This window comes from Vulpes lagopus, chromosome 21, assembly GCF_018345385.1.
Source record: "Vulpes lagopus strain Blue_001 chromosome 21, ASM1834538v1, whole genome shotgun sequence".
Classification (NCBI taxonomy): Eukaryota; Metazoa; Chordata; class Mammalia; order Carnivora; family Canidae; genus Vulpes; species Vulpes lagopus.
In genome coordinates, this window is record NC_054844.1 from 834,203 (window position 1) to 850,980 (window position 16,778).

The following is a 16,778-nucleotide window of genomic DNA, read 5'->3' on the forward strand; positions in this document are numbered from 1 at the left end:
CAATTTTAAAAGTTAATACATACTGAGCACTTCCAGTGGGTCATGCAGTTTTCAGTCTGTTACACTGCCATATTTATTATCTTGTTTAACCTAATCCTTATTTTTACTAGTATCCCTATTGTCCAATAAAAGAATAGGCTTAGAGAGGGTAGGTCATAGAGATAGGGCTTCACTGATTACACATTAGCTCATTTCAGGAGGATTTGGACCCAGGTTTCCATAATCTAAGTCCCATATTCTTCCCATGGCACAAGGGAGAATCAGGGATGAAAGGACGAGTGAAATTAAGGCCCCTTCTAATAAGCATGTGGGTTTATGACTGGCACAGACTAACACAGATATCTTACCTCACTATAATCTCCTCCTGAAGTTTCTTACGTTTTGGTGGTCTTCCTCTTCTTTTTCCTGTTTTCCCAGGAACAATGGAGACACTTTTTTGTCCTTCACTTTGCCTAAAAAATAGTATATTAAATCAAAATGTTCTGTAATAGAATTGATGTGTTACATATGCTTTGAAAACTATTAGCTACAAGTTTTTCTAGTCATGAGTTCACCAAAAAAGGATTAAATGCAGTGGTCACTGGGAAAGAGCAGAATGACTCCCTATCTTCTCTCCTCTTTTATTAGAATGTGCAGCCAAACACTGACACTTTATAATATTAAAATCTGAGTATGAACTAACACTTCCCTAATAGTTAACAGTGCTCCCAGGAATAATGAAGTTTAAATAAAACAAGACAATAGTGTCATTCTGAGGTTCTTCCTCATCTAGGAAGCATTGAATAAGGGTCACATTTCAGGCATCCTTTAAGGCCTTCCTGGTCCTACACTGATGTAGCAGATCATTAATTCTAGTAGAAAAACGGAGTTCTCAACCCATTACAAAAGGACAACTGCCACTGGGAAGTGACTGTACTACTGGCGTCTTGCTGTAGAGTGGCCTGTGTTATGGCAGTGAAACTCCACAGGCACCTCAAATCAAGAACCTCATCACAAACAGCAGTATCTTTCACCACTAATAGCAGAAGCTGTGTTATGAATTCCTTTTAATTTTTTATGAAGTAACTCCTTGCCAACTCTTGACAGGCACATTGTTACATCTAATCCTTCATAAGAAAAAAAATGTGTGCTGCAGAATTCTGATGTATTCATTTTTTAGAAAGATTTTTAATTTATTCATTCATGAGAGAGAGAGAGAGAGAGAGAGAGAGAGGCAGAGACACAGGCAGAGGGAGAAGCAGGCTCCATGCAGGGAGCCCGATGTGGGACTGGATCCCGGGACTACAGGATCTCATGCCCTGGGCCGAAGGCAGGCGCTAAACTGCTGAGCCATCCAGGGATCCCCAAGATGTATTCCATTTTTTTCACATTTTATACAGTAGCTATCACAGTGCTGGCCTCAAAGATTATACCTGCTCAACGTGAGTGCTCCATTGGATTTTCCTTGAACTGGGTCCTCCTTATACATTCGTGTTCCATAGAAATACCAATAGAGTGCTCCGGAACTGTCTTCGCCCAATGGTTCCACACGGAGACTGTCTGCATCCAGACCCTTGGTAGAAGAATAGGGAAAAGAGGTTTAGAGAAATAAGAAACAAAACAGGGGACAACTAAAACGAGGATTCAAAATTTACAGTCAGCTATACCTCATATTCTAAAATGCCTAAGCATCTTATGTAAAAATCAGGGCATATGAAACACAGGAAGAATGGGAAGCAGTACCTTCCTTGAAGTAGGATATGGAAATATTTCTAACATTTCCTATTCCTATCACTGCCCACATTTCACCAACAAAACAACAAAAACGAATTTTTGTAAACATATTATATATTTGGTTTGGACTTAAGTGTGCATCCACAAAAGAAAAGACAATCACAACAGAGTAGAATCCAATCTTGTAAAAGCTTTGTCCCACATGAGCCTCTATTGTAAGTCCATCGTAACCTACAGTAACCTTTTATTATAACTGAGATCCAGCAATACAGCTTGCAATTTACCCCAGGGTCTGACCTATTTTGGCCTTCCCACTGCTATTCAAGAACTTGAGTTCTCAGCAAAGACTATGCTTAAATTGCACAATGATTTTATACCATGACCATGAGCAGGGCTGAACTGAGAAGTCATCAACACATTTAATCATTTCTGACTGAACAGGATTAGAAACTGACCTACCTATGAGTGAAAAGCAATAACAGCCCATGCCCTCCCTCTGAGATAGACTTCTAAAACAGATAACAGTAGAAAAAAAGGGGGAAGATATCTACATCTTCCTTCTCTAACATATGTTTTGTAACGTGTGTGTATGTATGTATGTACATATGTGTCTATCTAGTAGGGATGAACCTCACTCACATATCATTTAAAGTCTTTGTAGTTTTCAATAAATATTACCATCATGCTAAATCAAATTTCAGATCTTGGGAAATAAAATTCAGTGGCTAATTTAGTTGCCAGTTTTGGCTGTTGACAGAATAAATAGGTGCCTCTGACTGTCCTTTGTCAGCTAGAACTCAGCCATGTAAGGGAAGACAAAACCAAATTAGGAATTAAGCCAAAATAATGCACAGTCATCTATCTAAATGTATGGTTTGGATTCCTTTGGCTACATTTTCATTGTCAATTAAGAGTCCCAAGACTAGGGATCCCTGGGTGGCGCAGCGGTTTGGCGCCTGCCTTTGGCCCAGGGCGCGATCCTGGAGACCTGGGATCGAATCCCACGTCGGGCTCCCGGTGCATGGAGCCTGCTTCTCCCTCTGCCTTTGTCTCTGCCTCTCTCTCTCTCTCTCTCTGTGACTATTTTAAAATAAAAAAAAAAAAAAAAAAAAGAGTCCCAAGACTAGTAACAAAAGCCAAACTCTGGCTTTTCCTAACATCTTCAAATTTTATATCCTGATTGCTGGCTTTTTGTACTCTAGGAAAAGGGCTTTCTAGTTAAGCACCTTGAGAAGATCAAACACATCATCTGCATCTAGCCGATAATCACAGAGGCGGTGCAGGATTTCCACACGAGTTCGAAGGGGCAGGTCTTGGAAACTGGCTTCTCTCAGAGGGTTGGGTTTCCCTTCTTCAAGCTCCCAGCGGTAGTTGATGATGTCCTCTAGGTAACTGTGGAATGTCTGAGGCCTACCAAATGGCCCCAAACACAAACATATATTAATATAAAATACAGAGGATGAGTGGGAAAGGTGGAGAGAACTGATGGTTTGACAGCTGACAACTCTTAAATAGAAAGCAGGAAATAAAAAAGCAGTAATAGAAAGGATCTGAAAGCTCCTTACTGAAGCCTCATGTTGTTATAATACCTACCTGGACCGTATGTTGTGAAATTCCAAAAGATAAATATGTTAAGAGGGTTTCCTCACAGAATAGGTTACTTTACCTTAAGCCACCAACAGCATGTTCTGATGATTAGATAAAAGTTTATGAATGGATAGCATTTCAAAATTAGGTCCACAATTGAGATGGCAAACAAAAAAACTCAATGTTTGCCTGGCCTAATTAATTATATTTCAGGTTAAGAAGGAAAGGCTGAAAAAAGCTGTCTTGATTATAAGCAGCTACTCCAATACATGCACCTATAATTTTATATCCCGTTACATAAACTCTAAGGCTTATTAAAAAATACTGTATCCTACATTTTGAAAAGTTTTCTATAGGAAACATTTGAGACAATTTGACGTCAACTTAAATTTTTCTGATTAGTAGGACTAGCAATTCTACAACTTCATTTTGATTAGTACCCAAAAGTGCCTTGTATATAATATAATAAAGAGCTGTTGGGATCCCCGGGTGGCGCAGCGGTTTAGCGCCTGCCTTTGGCCCAGGGCGCGATCCTGGAGACCCAGGATCGAATCCCACGTCAGGCTCCCAGTGCATGGAGCCTGCTTCTCCCTCTGCCTCTCTCTCTCTCTCTCTCTCTCTCTGTGACTATCATAAATAAATTAAAATAAAGTTAAAAAAAAAAAAAGAGCTGTTTAGTTGTTAGATGGTTATTCTATCTTCCAACTATTAATGAATCTGGATAGAATTTCACCTACTGTGTGATTTAATTTTTTTTCCCCTCACTAAGCAAGGAGCTCTAAAGAAGCTATATATTATATATGTCAATGTAATTTTAAAACGAGGCATGAACCATGTTGACTGACAATCTGTGGTAGTTATAGTTGTAGAAAAGTCAGAGGAAATATTCATGAAAAAAAAGTCAAAGGGCCTTAGGCAAATAAGAAATTAAACATTTTGCTCTTCAAAGAGAGAAAAAACTATTTCCTCACTATTGATACATCAACTGGGGAAAATGTGAACATGTGAGCTTATCAAAATGCAACATAATACCTCTGAATATCAAGGCTCTCACAAATGTGATCTAATTGCAGCATTCACATTCAAAGCATGAGCACTAGCATATGAATACCTGCCTGGAACCAGAGCTGGGCAAAAAGTAGTTCAAACAGGCAGTCAAAAGCATATAGTGTAGCAATGGTGAACTTGAAAATAAAACGGGGGGGGGGGGGGGGGGGGGGGGGACGACAGCCCGGGTGGCTCAGCGGTTTGGCACCGCCTTCAGCCCAGGGTGTGAACCGGGATGGAGTCCAGCGTCAGGCACCCTGTATGGAGCCTGCTTCTCCCTCTGCCTGTACCTGTGTCTCTCTGTCTCTCTCATGAATAAATAAACAAAATCTTTAAAAAAAAAAAAAAAAAGGTATTGCTCCCTATGAGGGAAAAAAAAAAAAAGAAAACAGTATGTTTTTAAAATTGTTTTTTAGTAGCAAGGAGTATGAAGAGGACAATCGCTCTTTGGTAATAAATCCCTTTACCACAGGCTTCCTAGAATTTCTAATGCGCATCAAAATGCCCCAAACAACAAGGCATGCTTTTCCGGCAGTAAAATATGGAATCTATGATATTGAGATAATTTCTAGAATGGCAGTTTTGCTGGGAGATGTGGCAGTTAACAGGATGGGCCAGGCTAGGGACAGAGAAAGTTCTAGTTCCAATGTGAGGCAAAGACGACCAGCATACCAGTCCTGCAAAGACTGAATGTGTACAAACAGTGCTATTCTTTGTGCCTACAATCTGTCTGAAAGCCTCTTCTTGTCTCAGAGAAGTGCATGTTTGAGATTCCTTTCCAATAGCACTATTATCCTACTCAGTTTAAATTACATTGCTTTTGCTAAAGATTTTCTTAAGACATCTCCATACCACCTTACCAAGAGATACTTTAGGGCTTAGAATTCGAGATAATTCATTTTTCTTGCATAGCTATATCCCTGACTTTAAGCATTAGAAATTCAAATGGGTAAAAAACTTCTAAGGGCATTTGAAATAAAAATTTTTGGCTGCAGGAAGCCAAAAGTCAAGCTAACATCTTCTACTTGGTGGTTCTTAATCTTCTATATGACATAAAGTTCTTTAAGAATCTGATTAAGACCATATACTCTCTCAGCCTGAAATAAGAACACACACAATTCTGTGTACACTTTCAGATTTTGCTACTCGAAGGAAGAGGAGTATAGGGGCACTATGCTGCTGACTGCTGGAACATTCCTGACATTCATCTATGCAACTCAGTGCAATTCTCTCTTAATGACTTAAACATCTCTCATCTTTCTGAAATTATTTTTAATTACAATGAAATGTCTCAATAGAATGTGGTTAACAGAAAGATCAAACTAACCAAAGGTTATGAACACAATCCGTTTCACTTTGTTTCTTGTCTGAAAAAGTTCCAAATTCTCTTAAATATCACTCTTTTCCTTATTATAACTTGTGCACGAAAGAAAGAGAGAATATGTGATTATCACCTTTCCAGACTCCCAAAATTAGCTATTTCTTAAAACCCCAGCAATATGCTTCAGATAGTACATGCTTCTGCTGGTAAGGCCAATGTTAACAAGGCTGACCTCAGTAAAATACATTAACACGAGTCTCAGCTGCCTGGAGCAGTCAGAGCTCTTGAGGATACAACAAAGTTTAATATCTCCAGCCTATGTTAAATGATGCAGATGAAAGAAGATTCTTAGGTTCTTTGAGGCATTTGTTTGTTCTTGGAGACAGTCTACTTGCAGGGGGAACAATTAAGATATGTCAACATGCATAGCACAATGGAGACCTAAATGAAGAAATTACATTCCTTCTACTGGCTACAACTGTTTGTAAAGCAGATGAAATACATGGAAACAGTTAAACCACATGAGTACATGAGCACTGAAGTGAGAGAAAGGTTTGGGTTCCAAGTAAAGCACAAGTTAAAAAAAAAAAAAAGCAACAAGTAAAAGGCTTTATAAAGACATCTCAAACTGTTTATTTTTTTTTTTAAAGATTTTATTTATCTATTCATCACACACACACACACACACACACACACAGAGGCAGAGACACAGGCAGAGGGAGAAGCAGGCTCCATGCAGGGAGGACATGGGACTCGATCCCAGGTCTCCAGGATCAGGCCCTGGGCTGAAGACCGGGCTAAACCGCTGAGTCACCAGGGCTGCCCCCAAAGTGTTTATTTTAGGTCAGAAAAAGACCCAGAACAAAAAAATTTTAATAGCATGATTTCTTTAGAGCCATATAGTGGCTCCTGTGCCCAACATACTCTAAAATCAATATAACAACCAGGACAACAATCAATGTAACAGCCAGGATACGTTAAAAATCAGGGTAATTTTAAGTTAAAGGAAAATAGGACTAAAATACAAAATATATCTTTTAGCAGAGACACATGTATATAATATAGATTTCATAGATGTTCATGAATGTTTATTTTGGATAACAGGAAAGTAACAAAAGTCAACTGGAAATCAATATGTAATCATCCTTAAAAAGATGAAATACTTTTTTAAATGGAAGCCACATGGGACCCTAAATGATACTAGCATAAAGTAGGAAAACTTTAGTGCCAGGTGTAAGATGTGAAAAAGTACAAGAAGAATTCTGAATAGTTGGGGTGCCTGGGTGGCTCTGTCCACTGAGTGGTGGACTTTTAATTTCAGCTCAGGTCATGATCTCATGGTTGTGAAATTGAGCCCTGCATGAGGCTTGTGGAGTCTGTCGGAGATTCTCTCTCCCTCTCCCTCCGACCCTCTCCCCACTTGTGCTCACATGTTCTCTCTTAAATAAATGTTAAAAAAAAACAAACAAACAACAACAACAACAACAAAAAACAAACAAAAACCCTGAATAGCTTCTGATAATTTAAGGATGTATACACTGCTAGCTCCAGAACCACTACAATGCACATACACACAAAACCAACAGAGGAAATGAAGTGAAGTACTAACAAAAACGACCCCAAAAGAAAGCACTTACAGGTCAAAAGAGGAACAAAATCAGAAGGAACAAGAAAAGATGCTCAACACCATCCATCAGTCATTTGAAAACATAAACCAAACGAAATATCACTTCACACCCACGAGGAGAATGAAAACTAAAAGAAAGATAATAACAAGACTAGGATGTGGAGAAATTGGAACCCCTATACACTGTCAGTGGGAATGTGAAATGGTATAGCCACTCTGGAAAGTCTGGCAAGTTACTCAAAAAGTTAAACACAGAATAACCACATGACTGAACCATTCCACTCCTAGGTATACACTTAAGAGAAATGAAAACATACATCCATACAAAAATGTATACACAAAGGTATATATATATAGCATAATTTATAATAGCCAAAAAACCGAAACAGTGGAAATGTCCACGAACTGAAGGATAAATAAAACATCTATCTAAACAAGAGAATATTTCTCAGCCATAAAAAAAAATGAAGTATTTGATTCATGCTACAACACAGATGAGCCTTGAATGCACACTAGGCAAGAAGCCAGACACAAAAAGGAAAACACTGTATGATTACCCTTATAACAGATATCTAAAACAGGAAAAAATATAGAAATAGATCAGTGTTTGCCTAGGATTAGAGATTGGAGGAAATGGTGATTGACTAACACAGGTATGAGCTATCTTTTGGGAATGATAAAAATGCTCTGGATAGTGGTGATGATTACACAATTTTGTGATTATACTAAAAACTAATGAATTGTACATTTATACAAAAACAAAAACAAAAACAAAAAACCAAACCCCACAACACTCAGAGGAACAAGTAGAAAACCAACCTTACCAAAAATTGCATTAGATGTAAATGGATTAAATATCCCAACTAAAAGGTAGAAATTACCAGACTGAGTAGAAAAAAAAAAAAACCCAAGACCAACTATAGGATATCATCAATAGATACAACTTAAATATAAAAAGATAAACAGAAGGACAGAAAATGATGTATTAGGCAGAATAAGCATTAATAACAAAGTAGTTTGAAGAAGACAAAAGGCCAATTCACCAGGAATACATAACAAAGCTACAGGCATGCATTAACAACAGAACCTCAGAATTCACAGAAAAAAACATGACAGAAGGGAGAAACAATCCACAAATAAAGACAGATATTTTTAACATCTTTCTCATTAATTAATATAGCAAGTAGACAAAAGCAGTACCAAGAACACAGATCTCAAAATTACTATAACATGATCTAATTGACATTTACAGAATACTATACCCAAAAACTGCAGTATTTTCTTCTCAATTGCATATGAAATGTTCACTATGCTAAACCATAACCTGGGACTTAAAATAAAAACAAAGTTACAGCTAATTTAAATACCTGTACTGAAAGGGCAAAAAGTCTCAAAAACAGTATTGTGATTGAAGAAAAAGAAGAGCAAGCTATAATGCCAAAGTAAATAGAAGGAACTAAAAATAAATCAATAAAATGGAAAACAAGCAAAGAGGTCAAATAAAACATTGGTTCCTTAATAAATGTTTGAAAAGTTGATAAACTTTTGTTGTCTTGTGATGCAAGACACAGCCACCACGGGTTTGGCCAATTTATGAAAACTGAATATACAGCCTTAAAATAGAATGTGGACTTAAATACCCAGAAGCACCCCCCATTGTAAGATTTGTAACAAAAATTGATATGAATGGACTTAATAGTTCTAATGGAGTGGTGGACCCAAGAGCCATATCAGTGCTGGCAAAATGGCAGAATTCAGAATTCACAAAGCATCAAAGTTGTCCTGCAAAAGCTCTGGCACCTAATGATGTCTAAAGAAAGCATTTTTTTTTTTCAAGTTTTCATGTTTAGACTGCCTGAAGGAGGGATCCCTGGGTGGCGCAGCAGGTTGGCGCCTGCCTTTGGCCCAGGGCGTGATCCTGGAGACCCGGGATCGAATCCCACATCGGGCTCCCGGTGCATGGAGCCTGCTTCTCCCTCTGCCTATGTCTCTGCCTCTCTCTCTCTCTCTCTGTGTGACTATCATAAATAAAAAAAAAAAAAAAAAAAGACTGCCTGAAGGACAGTGTTACAGCAATTAAACAAAGAGAGAAACCACAGGCTCTTCCCCAGCCCCATTCGATTTAGGCAGTCATTTTCCACAGTAGTACATTTGCTAGATATCTTATAGACTTCAAAAGTACTGGAAAGGAAGCTCCCATTCAAAGGCAATTCATCTTAAGATACTGTAAACAATACTAATTTTTTGTCCATTTGAAATATATAAGTTGTGCAAACAACAACAAAAAAAGCAAAGTTGATAAACCTGCAGAATAAAGAGAGAGAGAGAAACAACAAATTAGAATATCAGGAATGAAAAGTGGAGATATCACTGCAAATCAAACAGACGTTAAAAGGATAGGAAATGGGATGCCTGGGTGGCTCAGCGGTTGAGCATCTGCCTTTGAGGCTCTGGGTGTGATCCTGGAGTCCCGGGATCAAGTCCCACATCAGGCTCCCTGCATGGAGCCTGCTTCTCACTCTGCCTGTGTCTCTGATGAATTAATAAATAAGATCTTAAAAAAAAAAAGGATAGTAGAATATAATGAACAGCATCATGGAAATAAATTTTAAAACTCAGATAAAATAGACAAATTCCTTAAAAAATGCAAAATAACTTACCAAAAAGGACTTAAGAAATAAAACACCTGAACAGCCTTCATGTATTAAAGAAAGTGAATCAATAATAATCAAAAGCTGGGAGGAGGAGGGAGGAGGAGGAGGAGGAGGGAGGAGAAGAAGATGATCATCTCATGGGTGGTGAGATACAGCCCTGCAGCAGGCTCCAAGCTTAGCAGGGTGTTTGCTTGAGATTCTCTCCCTCAGCTCCTTTCCTCCACTCTCACTTTCCAAAATAAGAACGTAAAGCTTATAAAAACATGGTTAATGTACAAAAACCAATAGCATTTTATATAGAAGAGAAACAAACAGAAAATAAAAATTGGGGGGGGGGCACTGGATGGCTCACAGTTGGTTAAGTGCCTAACTCTTGGTTTCCTCTAAGGTCATGATCTTATGGGTGGAGAGATGAGCCCCATGTTGGGCTCTGCACTGAGGACAGAGTATGCTTTAAGTTTCTTTCCCTTTGCGCCTCCTTCCAACTCATGTGCCAGCACCCGCATGCTTTTACAATAAATAAATAACAATTTTTATGTAATTCCACTTACAGAATCATCAAAAATATAAACTACTTGGAAGCAAATGACAGTATTTTCACAGTGAAACCTACAAAACATTACGGAAATTAAAGAAGATAAACAAATGGAGAAACCTATGTATCATGTTCAAGGACAGGGGAATTCAATGTTGCTAAAAATGTCTACTGTTCTCTAGCAAGATGCCTTTTTCCTCCTAAGAAATTAACGTGCTGTTTTAAAATTTATATGGAAATGCAAAAACTTAGAACAGTCAAAACAATGAAAAAACACCCCTGCTCAAAGTTAGAGAATTCACTAATTTCAAGAAAATCTGGTATTTGTGCAAATATAAGACATACAGATCAAAGGAATATGGCAGAGTCCAGAAATGTGTTGAATATATATATGACACTCATAAGGGAAAAAAAAAAAAAAGGAATATCAACTTTCTACTTCACACCCAATACAAATATTAACTCAAAATGCATCATAAGGGCAGCCCTGGTGGTGCAGCAGTTTAGCGCCACCTGCAGCCCAGGGTGTGATCCTGAAGACCAGGGATTAAGTCCCAGGTCAGGCTCCCTGCATGGAGCCTGCTTCTCCCTCTGCTTCTCTGTCTCTATGAATAAATAAAATCGTTGGGAAAAAAAAAAAAAAAAAAAAAAAAGCATCATCATGCCAACTGCAAAAAGCTAAAATTAAAAGAACACACCTAGAAGAAAAAATTCTTGATATAGGTAGGTCCTGATTTCTTAGGAAAGAAAAAGTATGAAACATACTAGAAAAAAACTGATAACTGATAACAAAACAAAAACTTTCCATTTCTCAAAAATACACAAATGGAAAGGTATGCCAGGAGAAAATATTCATAACTCATTATATATCTAGCCATCAGGGAAGTGCAAATTAAAACCACAAAGAGCTACTACATTATACATATTAGACTCAGTAAAATTAAAAACTGGTTAAAGTTAAAAACAACAATGTTGTGGCACAACGGACTGTTCATATGTTGTTAGTAGGAATATAAACGTTTCACAAATACTTAGATAATAGTCTGGCAGTTTCTTAACTATACTCTTATGACCCAGCAATTCCCAAGAAAAATGAAAATATATGCTCACAAAAATATCTGTATGCAAATGTTCATAGCTGATTTAGAGATCCAAACTGGAAGCAACATCCAAGTCCATCAATTAGTGGACAGATAAACTGTGATATATTTCTTCACTGGAATACAATTTAAGACTCGCTCTGCCCAAAAAAACAAACTACTGATAAAAACAGCAGTATGAATGAATACCACATGAACACAAAAGTACATACTGTATGACACCATTCATATAAAATTCTGGAATAAGTTAAAACAATCTACAGTGACAAATATCAGAACAGTGATTGTGTGGGCTGCAATGTAGAGGGGTAGGATAGATTTAATGGCAAAGGGTACCTTCTGCAGGGATGGAAATGTCCTATTATCTTCAATAAGATGATATCATTAAAAAAAAAAGATGATATCATGGTATATTCATTTGTCCAAAAAAAAAGTCTGTACAATTAAATTGTGTGAATTTTATTGTATCTAAATAATATCTTAATAAAGATGAGTTCAAACAAACTCATTTCACAGAAGTACTTTAAGTACTGTAATTTCCAAAAAGATATATATTTCTATAGAGGGCAGATGGGACTCCCAAATACTAAATGTTTAAGAGTCTTTAGAGAAGCTATTATAGAATGTTAGGTACGTAATTTATACTGAGAAGTAAAATTTATGATTTTATGAGTTTCTACTTTGAGGGAAGCCACAAGAAAGTGAAAAAAGACCACACTGAAGCACAAATTAGTCTAGGTAACCAAATAAGCACTTTCCTAAAAGTGATAAAAGGGAAATAAATCATTTGTGTTAAACATCATCACAATGAATATTTAATAGAGGATATTTTTATAGGGCTTAAACCACTGCTCAAGACACCATTTGATGCAATCCTATCTCCACTTTGACAGCTAAGAGCAAACCAGAAGTTCCTGATTTCCAATCCCATGCTCAATTAGGTTAGGTTACTTGCCAATGAAGAAAAAAAAAGTCCTGCTGAGAGAAACCAGCTGATGAGTCACTTTAAATGCCTACAGTATTCTTATTGATACAGGCCCATAAAACCAATTGGCTAGAATTGCAATTCCAAGGAGAATAACACGAGGAAAGGTATGGAGTGTTTTGAAAGCCATAAAAAGTATGTTACCAACACAAAGTCTGTTACTCTCCTTTTAAGTATACATAGGGAGGGGGGTAAATCAGCAAAGAAACTGCAAAGACAAAACAAAGAACCCATCTGCCATCAAGTTTAAGAAAACAGAAAATTATCATAAATAAATAAAATTTAAAAAAAAAAAAAAAAGGGATCCCTGGGTGGCGCAGCGGTTTGGCGCCTGCCTTTGGCCCAGGGCGCGATCCTGGAGACCCGGGATCGAATCCCACATCGGGCTCCCGGTGCATGGAGCCTGCTTCTCCGTCTGCCTGTGTCTCTGCCTCTTTCTCTCTGTATGACTATCATAAATAAATAAAATTTAAAAAAAAAAAAAAAAAAAAAAAAAAAAAAAAAAAAAGAAAACAGAAAATTGGGGACACTTGTGTGGCTCCGTGGTTGAGCGTCTGCCTTCGGCTCAGGTCGTGATTCTGAGATCAGGGATCGAGTACCACACACTGGGGTCCCTGCATGGAGCCTGCTTCTCCCTCAGCCTGTGTCCCTGCCTCTCTCTCATGAGTAAGTAAATAAAATATTAAACAAAAACAAAAACACCCCAGAAAATTAGCAGTTTCTTAGATTAGTGGATCTTCAACGAAGGTCAGCATCATCTGAAACTTGTAATGTATGCAAGTTCTCAGCCTCATCCCAACCTACTGAATTAGTGGTAGGGCCAGCAAGCTGTCTTTTAACAAGTCCTCTGATCGATTCTAATACTCCCTGAGCATTGGGAATTACTACATTACATGTTATTATCATTTATGCTTATCCTTAAGCTATAGGAGTCTCCCTTCCTCAGGTAGAATCACTTTCCTAAACTGTATTAATCATTGCCTTGATTTTTCTTTTTCTTTTTTAACCAAACTTATTTTTGAGAGAACTGTAAGAGAGTGCGAGAGAAGCAGATTCCCTGCCGAGCACAGAACCCAAGGTTGGGTTCAATCCCGGGACCCTGAGATCATGACCTCAGCCCAAACCAAGAGTTGGCTTAAGGGACTATGCCACCCAGGGCCCTTCCTTTTCTTGATGTGTTTCCCAAATATATCTATCCTCATTTAGTTTTCCTTGTTTTACCTTTATAGAAACAAAATCACTGGTCCATATATTTCTATGAATTGCTTTATTTGCTCAACATTTTTTTTCTGGCCTGATTTATCCATGGTTACATGGATGTGTTGTGGGCTGTGATATGGCTGTGATATGGCCAACCCTCCACTGCTAGAGGCTTCTGCAGTTCCAAACCATGTGAGCTTTCCCAACACGGTTGCTTACTTTATAAAAGCAGTAAGAGTCTCTACAGCATCTGATAGTGAGATGGAGTCCCATGCAGTATAAAATAACAAGGGAAGTGACATCCTATCAGTGTTCCCAAATTCTATTGGTTAGGAGCATATCCTACCCACAGGCGAGGGAGGGGAAGGGATCATACAAAGGCATAGAGGATCCCACAGAATTCCAGCGACCCTCCTCAGAGTCCAACTGCTACATCCAGCGCCCATTCAGAGGTAGTAGGCCAATCTTTGCGATTTCACATGCCAAAGTTTGAGTTACCTGAGGTCCAAGCAGATGATCCCCTTTCTGACTTATCAACAGTAGCCTAATGCTACATTACTCATTTCATCATGTAGGCATTTTATCATCTCAAATCATCACTGTAAGAAAGGTGAGTAAAGACATTTTGAGAGAGCGCATGTGTTGTGTGTGCATATTCACACACTTTTTTTTAATCACAGTAGACTGTTACAATTGCTCTATTTTATTGTTACTGTTGAGTCTCTTACTGTGCTTAAAGGATTTATTTAAATTTGTTTTTACTGTGCCTAATTTGTTAAACTTTATCATAAGTACATAAAGAAAAAAATAGCATGTATATATATATATATATATAAGAGAGAGAGAGAGAGAGAGAGAGAGGGCACGCGCGCACTCAATAGGTTCAATAGTGTTGAGTTTCAGGCATCTATGGGGGGTCTTGGAACATATCCTCTGCAGATGATGGACATGACCATTCTTCCTTGGTAACAAAATTAACAAATTCCTGAAAAACTTTTGAACTGAGACTTTTATTCTAAATGTGCCTCAGGGGATCCCTGGGTGGCGCAGCGGCTTGGCGCCTGCCTTTGGCCCAGGGCACGATCCTGGAGACCCGGGATCGAATCCCACGTCGGGCTCCCGGTGCATGGAGCCTGCTTCTCCCTCTGCCTGTGTCTCTGCCTCTCTCTCTCTCTGTGTGACTATCATAAATAAATAAAATTTAAAAAAAAAATGTGCCTCAGGCACAATAAATTTCTAAAAAATATAAATCATACCAGGCCAAACCAAAGACTTGCAACTGAATCCCACTGTGCTACCCAGAAAATGTTTAAACATCTGTGAGAGCAAACGTCACAACAGTGCATGACGGAACGTGTAGAAATGAGAGTCCAGTAATTTAGATACAGTTTTGCTACTCTGTGTCTCCTCACAGGTTAAAACAAAACAAAACAAAAACTGTACTAAATGATTACTAAATGATTCTAAGTTCCTTTTACTTCTAAGACACTAATTCTGAATTGCAAATTAGTTTGAAATTTGAAAAACCTCTTACAGGGAAGGTCCACAGATACAAGTCAGGTGGTTCATGATCCTGGGAGAAAATACCAACTTTTAACCAGTCTATAACTGAAACTTTACATTCTGTTCAATTACGAATGTAGGGGAAAAAATAGTAGCATGTGTTATTTTTTTGTCGAAAGAAATCAGGTATTTTCACATCACATTACAGACACCATAAATATCTCAAAATAATCATTTAGAATCATGAATACTTAAGAAGATAGTAATCTTAAGATATAAAGTGGGCTGCTAGAGTAGTAGGTTAATGAGTTAACAAAAAACCACATTACTGTATCAAAAATTTGAGAGAGAGAGAGAGAGAATATGTGGGGTGAAGAGCAGAGGGAGAAGCAGACCACTCGCTGAGTGGGGAGCACAATGTGGGTCTCAATCCTGGCACTCTGGGATCAGGACCTGAGCCCAAGGCAGACACTTAACTGACTGAGCTGCCCAGGTACTCCAAAATCCTCTTTAACATTCTTTTAATTTGTTCATAGCAAAGAACTGTGGGTAAGAGCTGGAGATCTAGGATTACACTGCTAGGGATCAAATTTGTCCTCTATTAATTACCAGCTGTATAACCTTGGACAAGTTATTTAACCTTTCTGTGCCTCAAATATCTCAACCTTAAAAGATGAGAAATGAATTTATTTTAGGTTATTATAAGGATTAAATAAGAGTTCTAGAAAAACATTTACAGCAGGGCCGAGGATAGTAAGGATAAACAGAAAAGTATAATTTTATAAGGAAGGGCACAAATCTCAGTTTGACAAGAACAAATGGGGATTCCATAAGCCAGTTTAAAGACTAGACTGAGTTAACGGAATCTAGAATAGTAATCTTTAAGTTTTCTGAAAACGGGCTGGCAAACTGTTTATTTTTAAAGTTTTATTTATTTATTCATGAGAGACACAGAGAGAGGCAGAGACACAGAGGGAGAAGCAGGCTCCCTGTTGGGAGCCTGATGCAGGACTCAATTCCAGGACCTTGGGATCACGACCTGAGCCAAAGACAGATCTCAACCACTGAGCCACCCAGGTTTAAAGGTGCAAACCCAGGCAGCCTCCGTGGCTTAGCAGTTTAGCGCCGCCTTTGCCTTCAGCCCAGAGCATGATCCTGGAGACTGGGGATCAAGTCCCGCATCGGGCTCCCTGCATGGAGTCTGCTTCTCCCTCTGCCCGTGTCTCTGCCTCTCTCTCCTTCTGTGTCTCTCATGAATTTAAAGAAAAAAAAAAAGGTAACATTGGAAAGCTGCTGGAATCAATGTCTACCTTCCACTCAGCATGTGTAGAAACTATGAGAATGTTTCTACATTTACTGACATAATAAATTGATATTTATTTTTTTTTAAATTTTTTTTATTTGTTTATGATAGTCAGAGAGAGAGAGAGAGAGGCAGAGACACAGGCAGAGGGAGAAGCAGGCTCCATGCACTGGGAGCCCGACGTGGGATTCGATCCCGGGTCT

General features: G+C 38.3%; 1 protein-coding gene across 4 annotated transcripts in view; it reads right to left on the minus strand.

Moving 5' to 3' along the window:
- Positions 1-16,778, minus strand: part of LOC121479965 (cat eye syndrome critical region protein 2) — a 170,910-nt gene that overhangs the window by 39,286 nt on the left and 114,846 nt on the right. For all 4 annotated transcript variants that reach the window (XM_041736134.1, XM_041736132.1, XM_041736131.1 and 1 more), the window contains exons 3-5: positions 2,940-3,123; positions 1,413-1,552; positions 348-452 (exon numbers count right to left, since the gene is read on the minus strand). In XM_041736134.1, the coding sequence (XP_041592068.1) occupies positions 348-452; positions 1,413-1,552; positions 2,940-3,123 (429 nt within the window). The remainder of the gene's footprint in view (positions 1-347; positions 453-1,412; positions 1,553-2,939; positions 3,124-16,778) is intronic.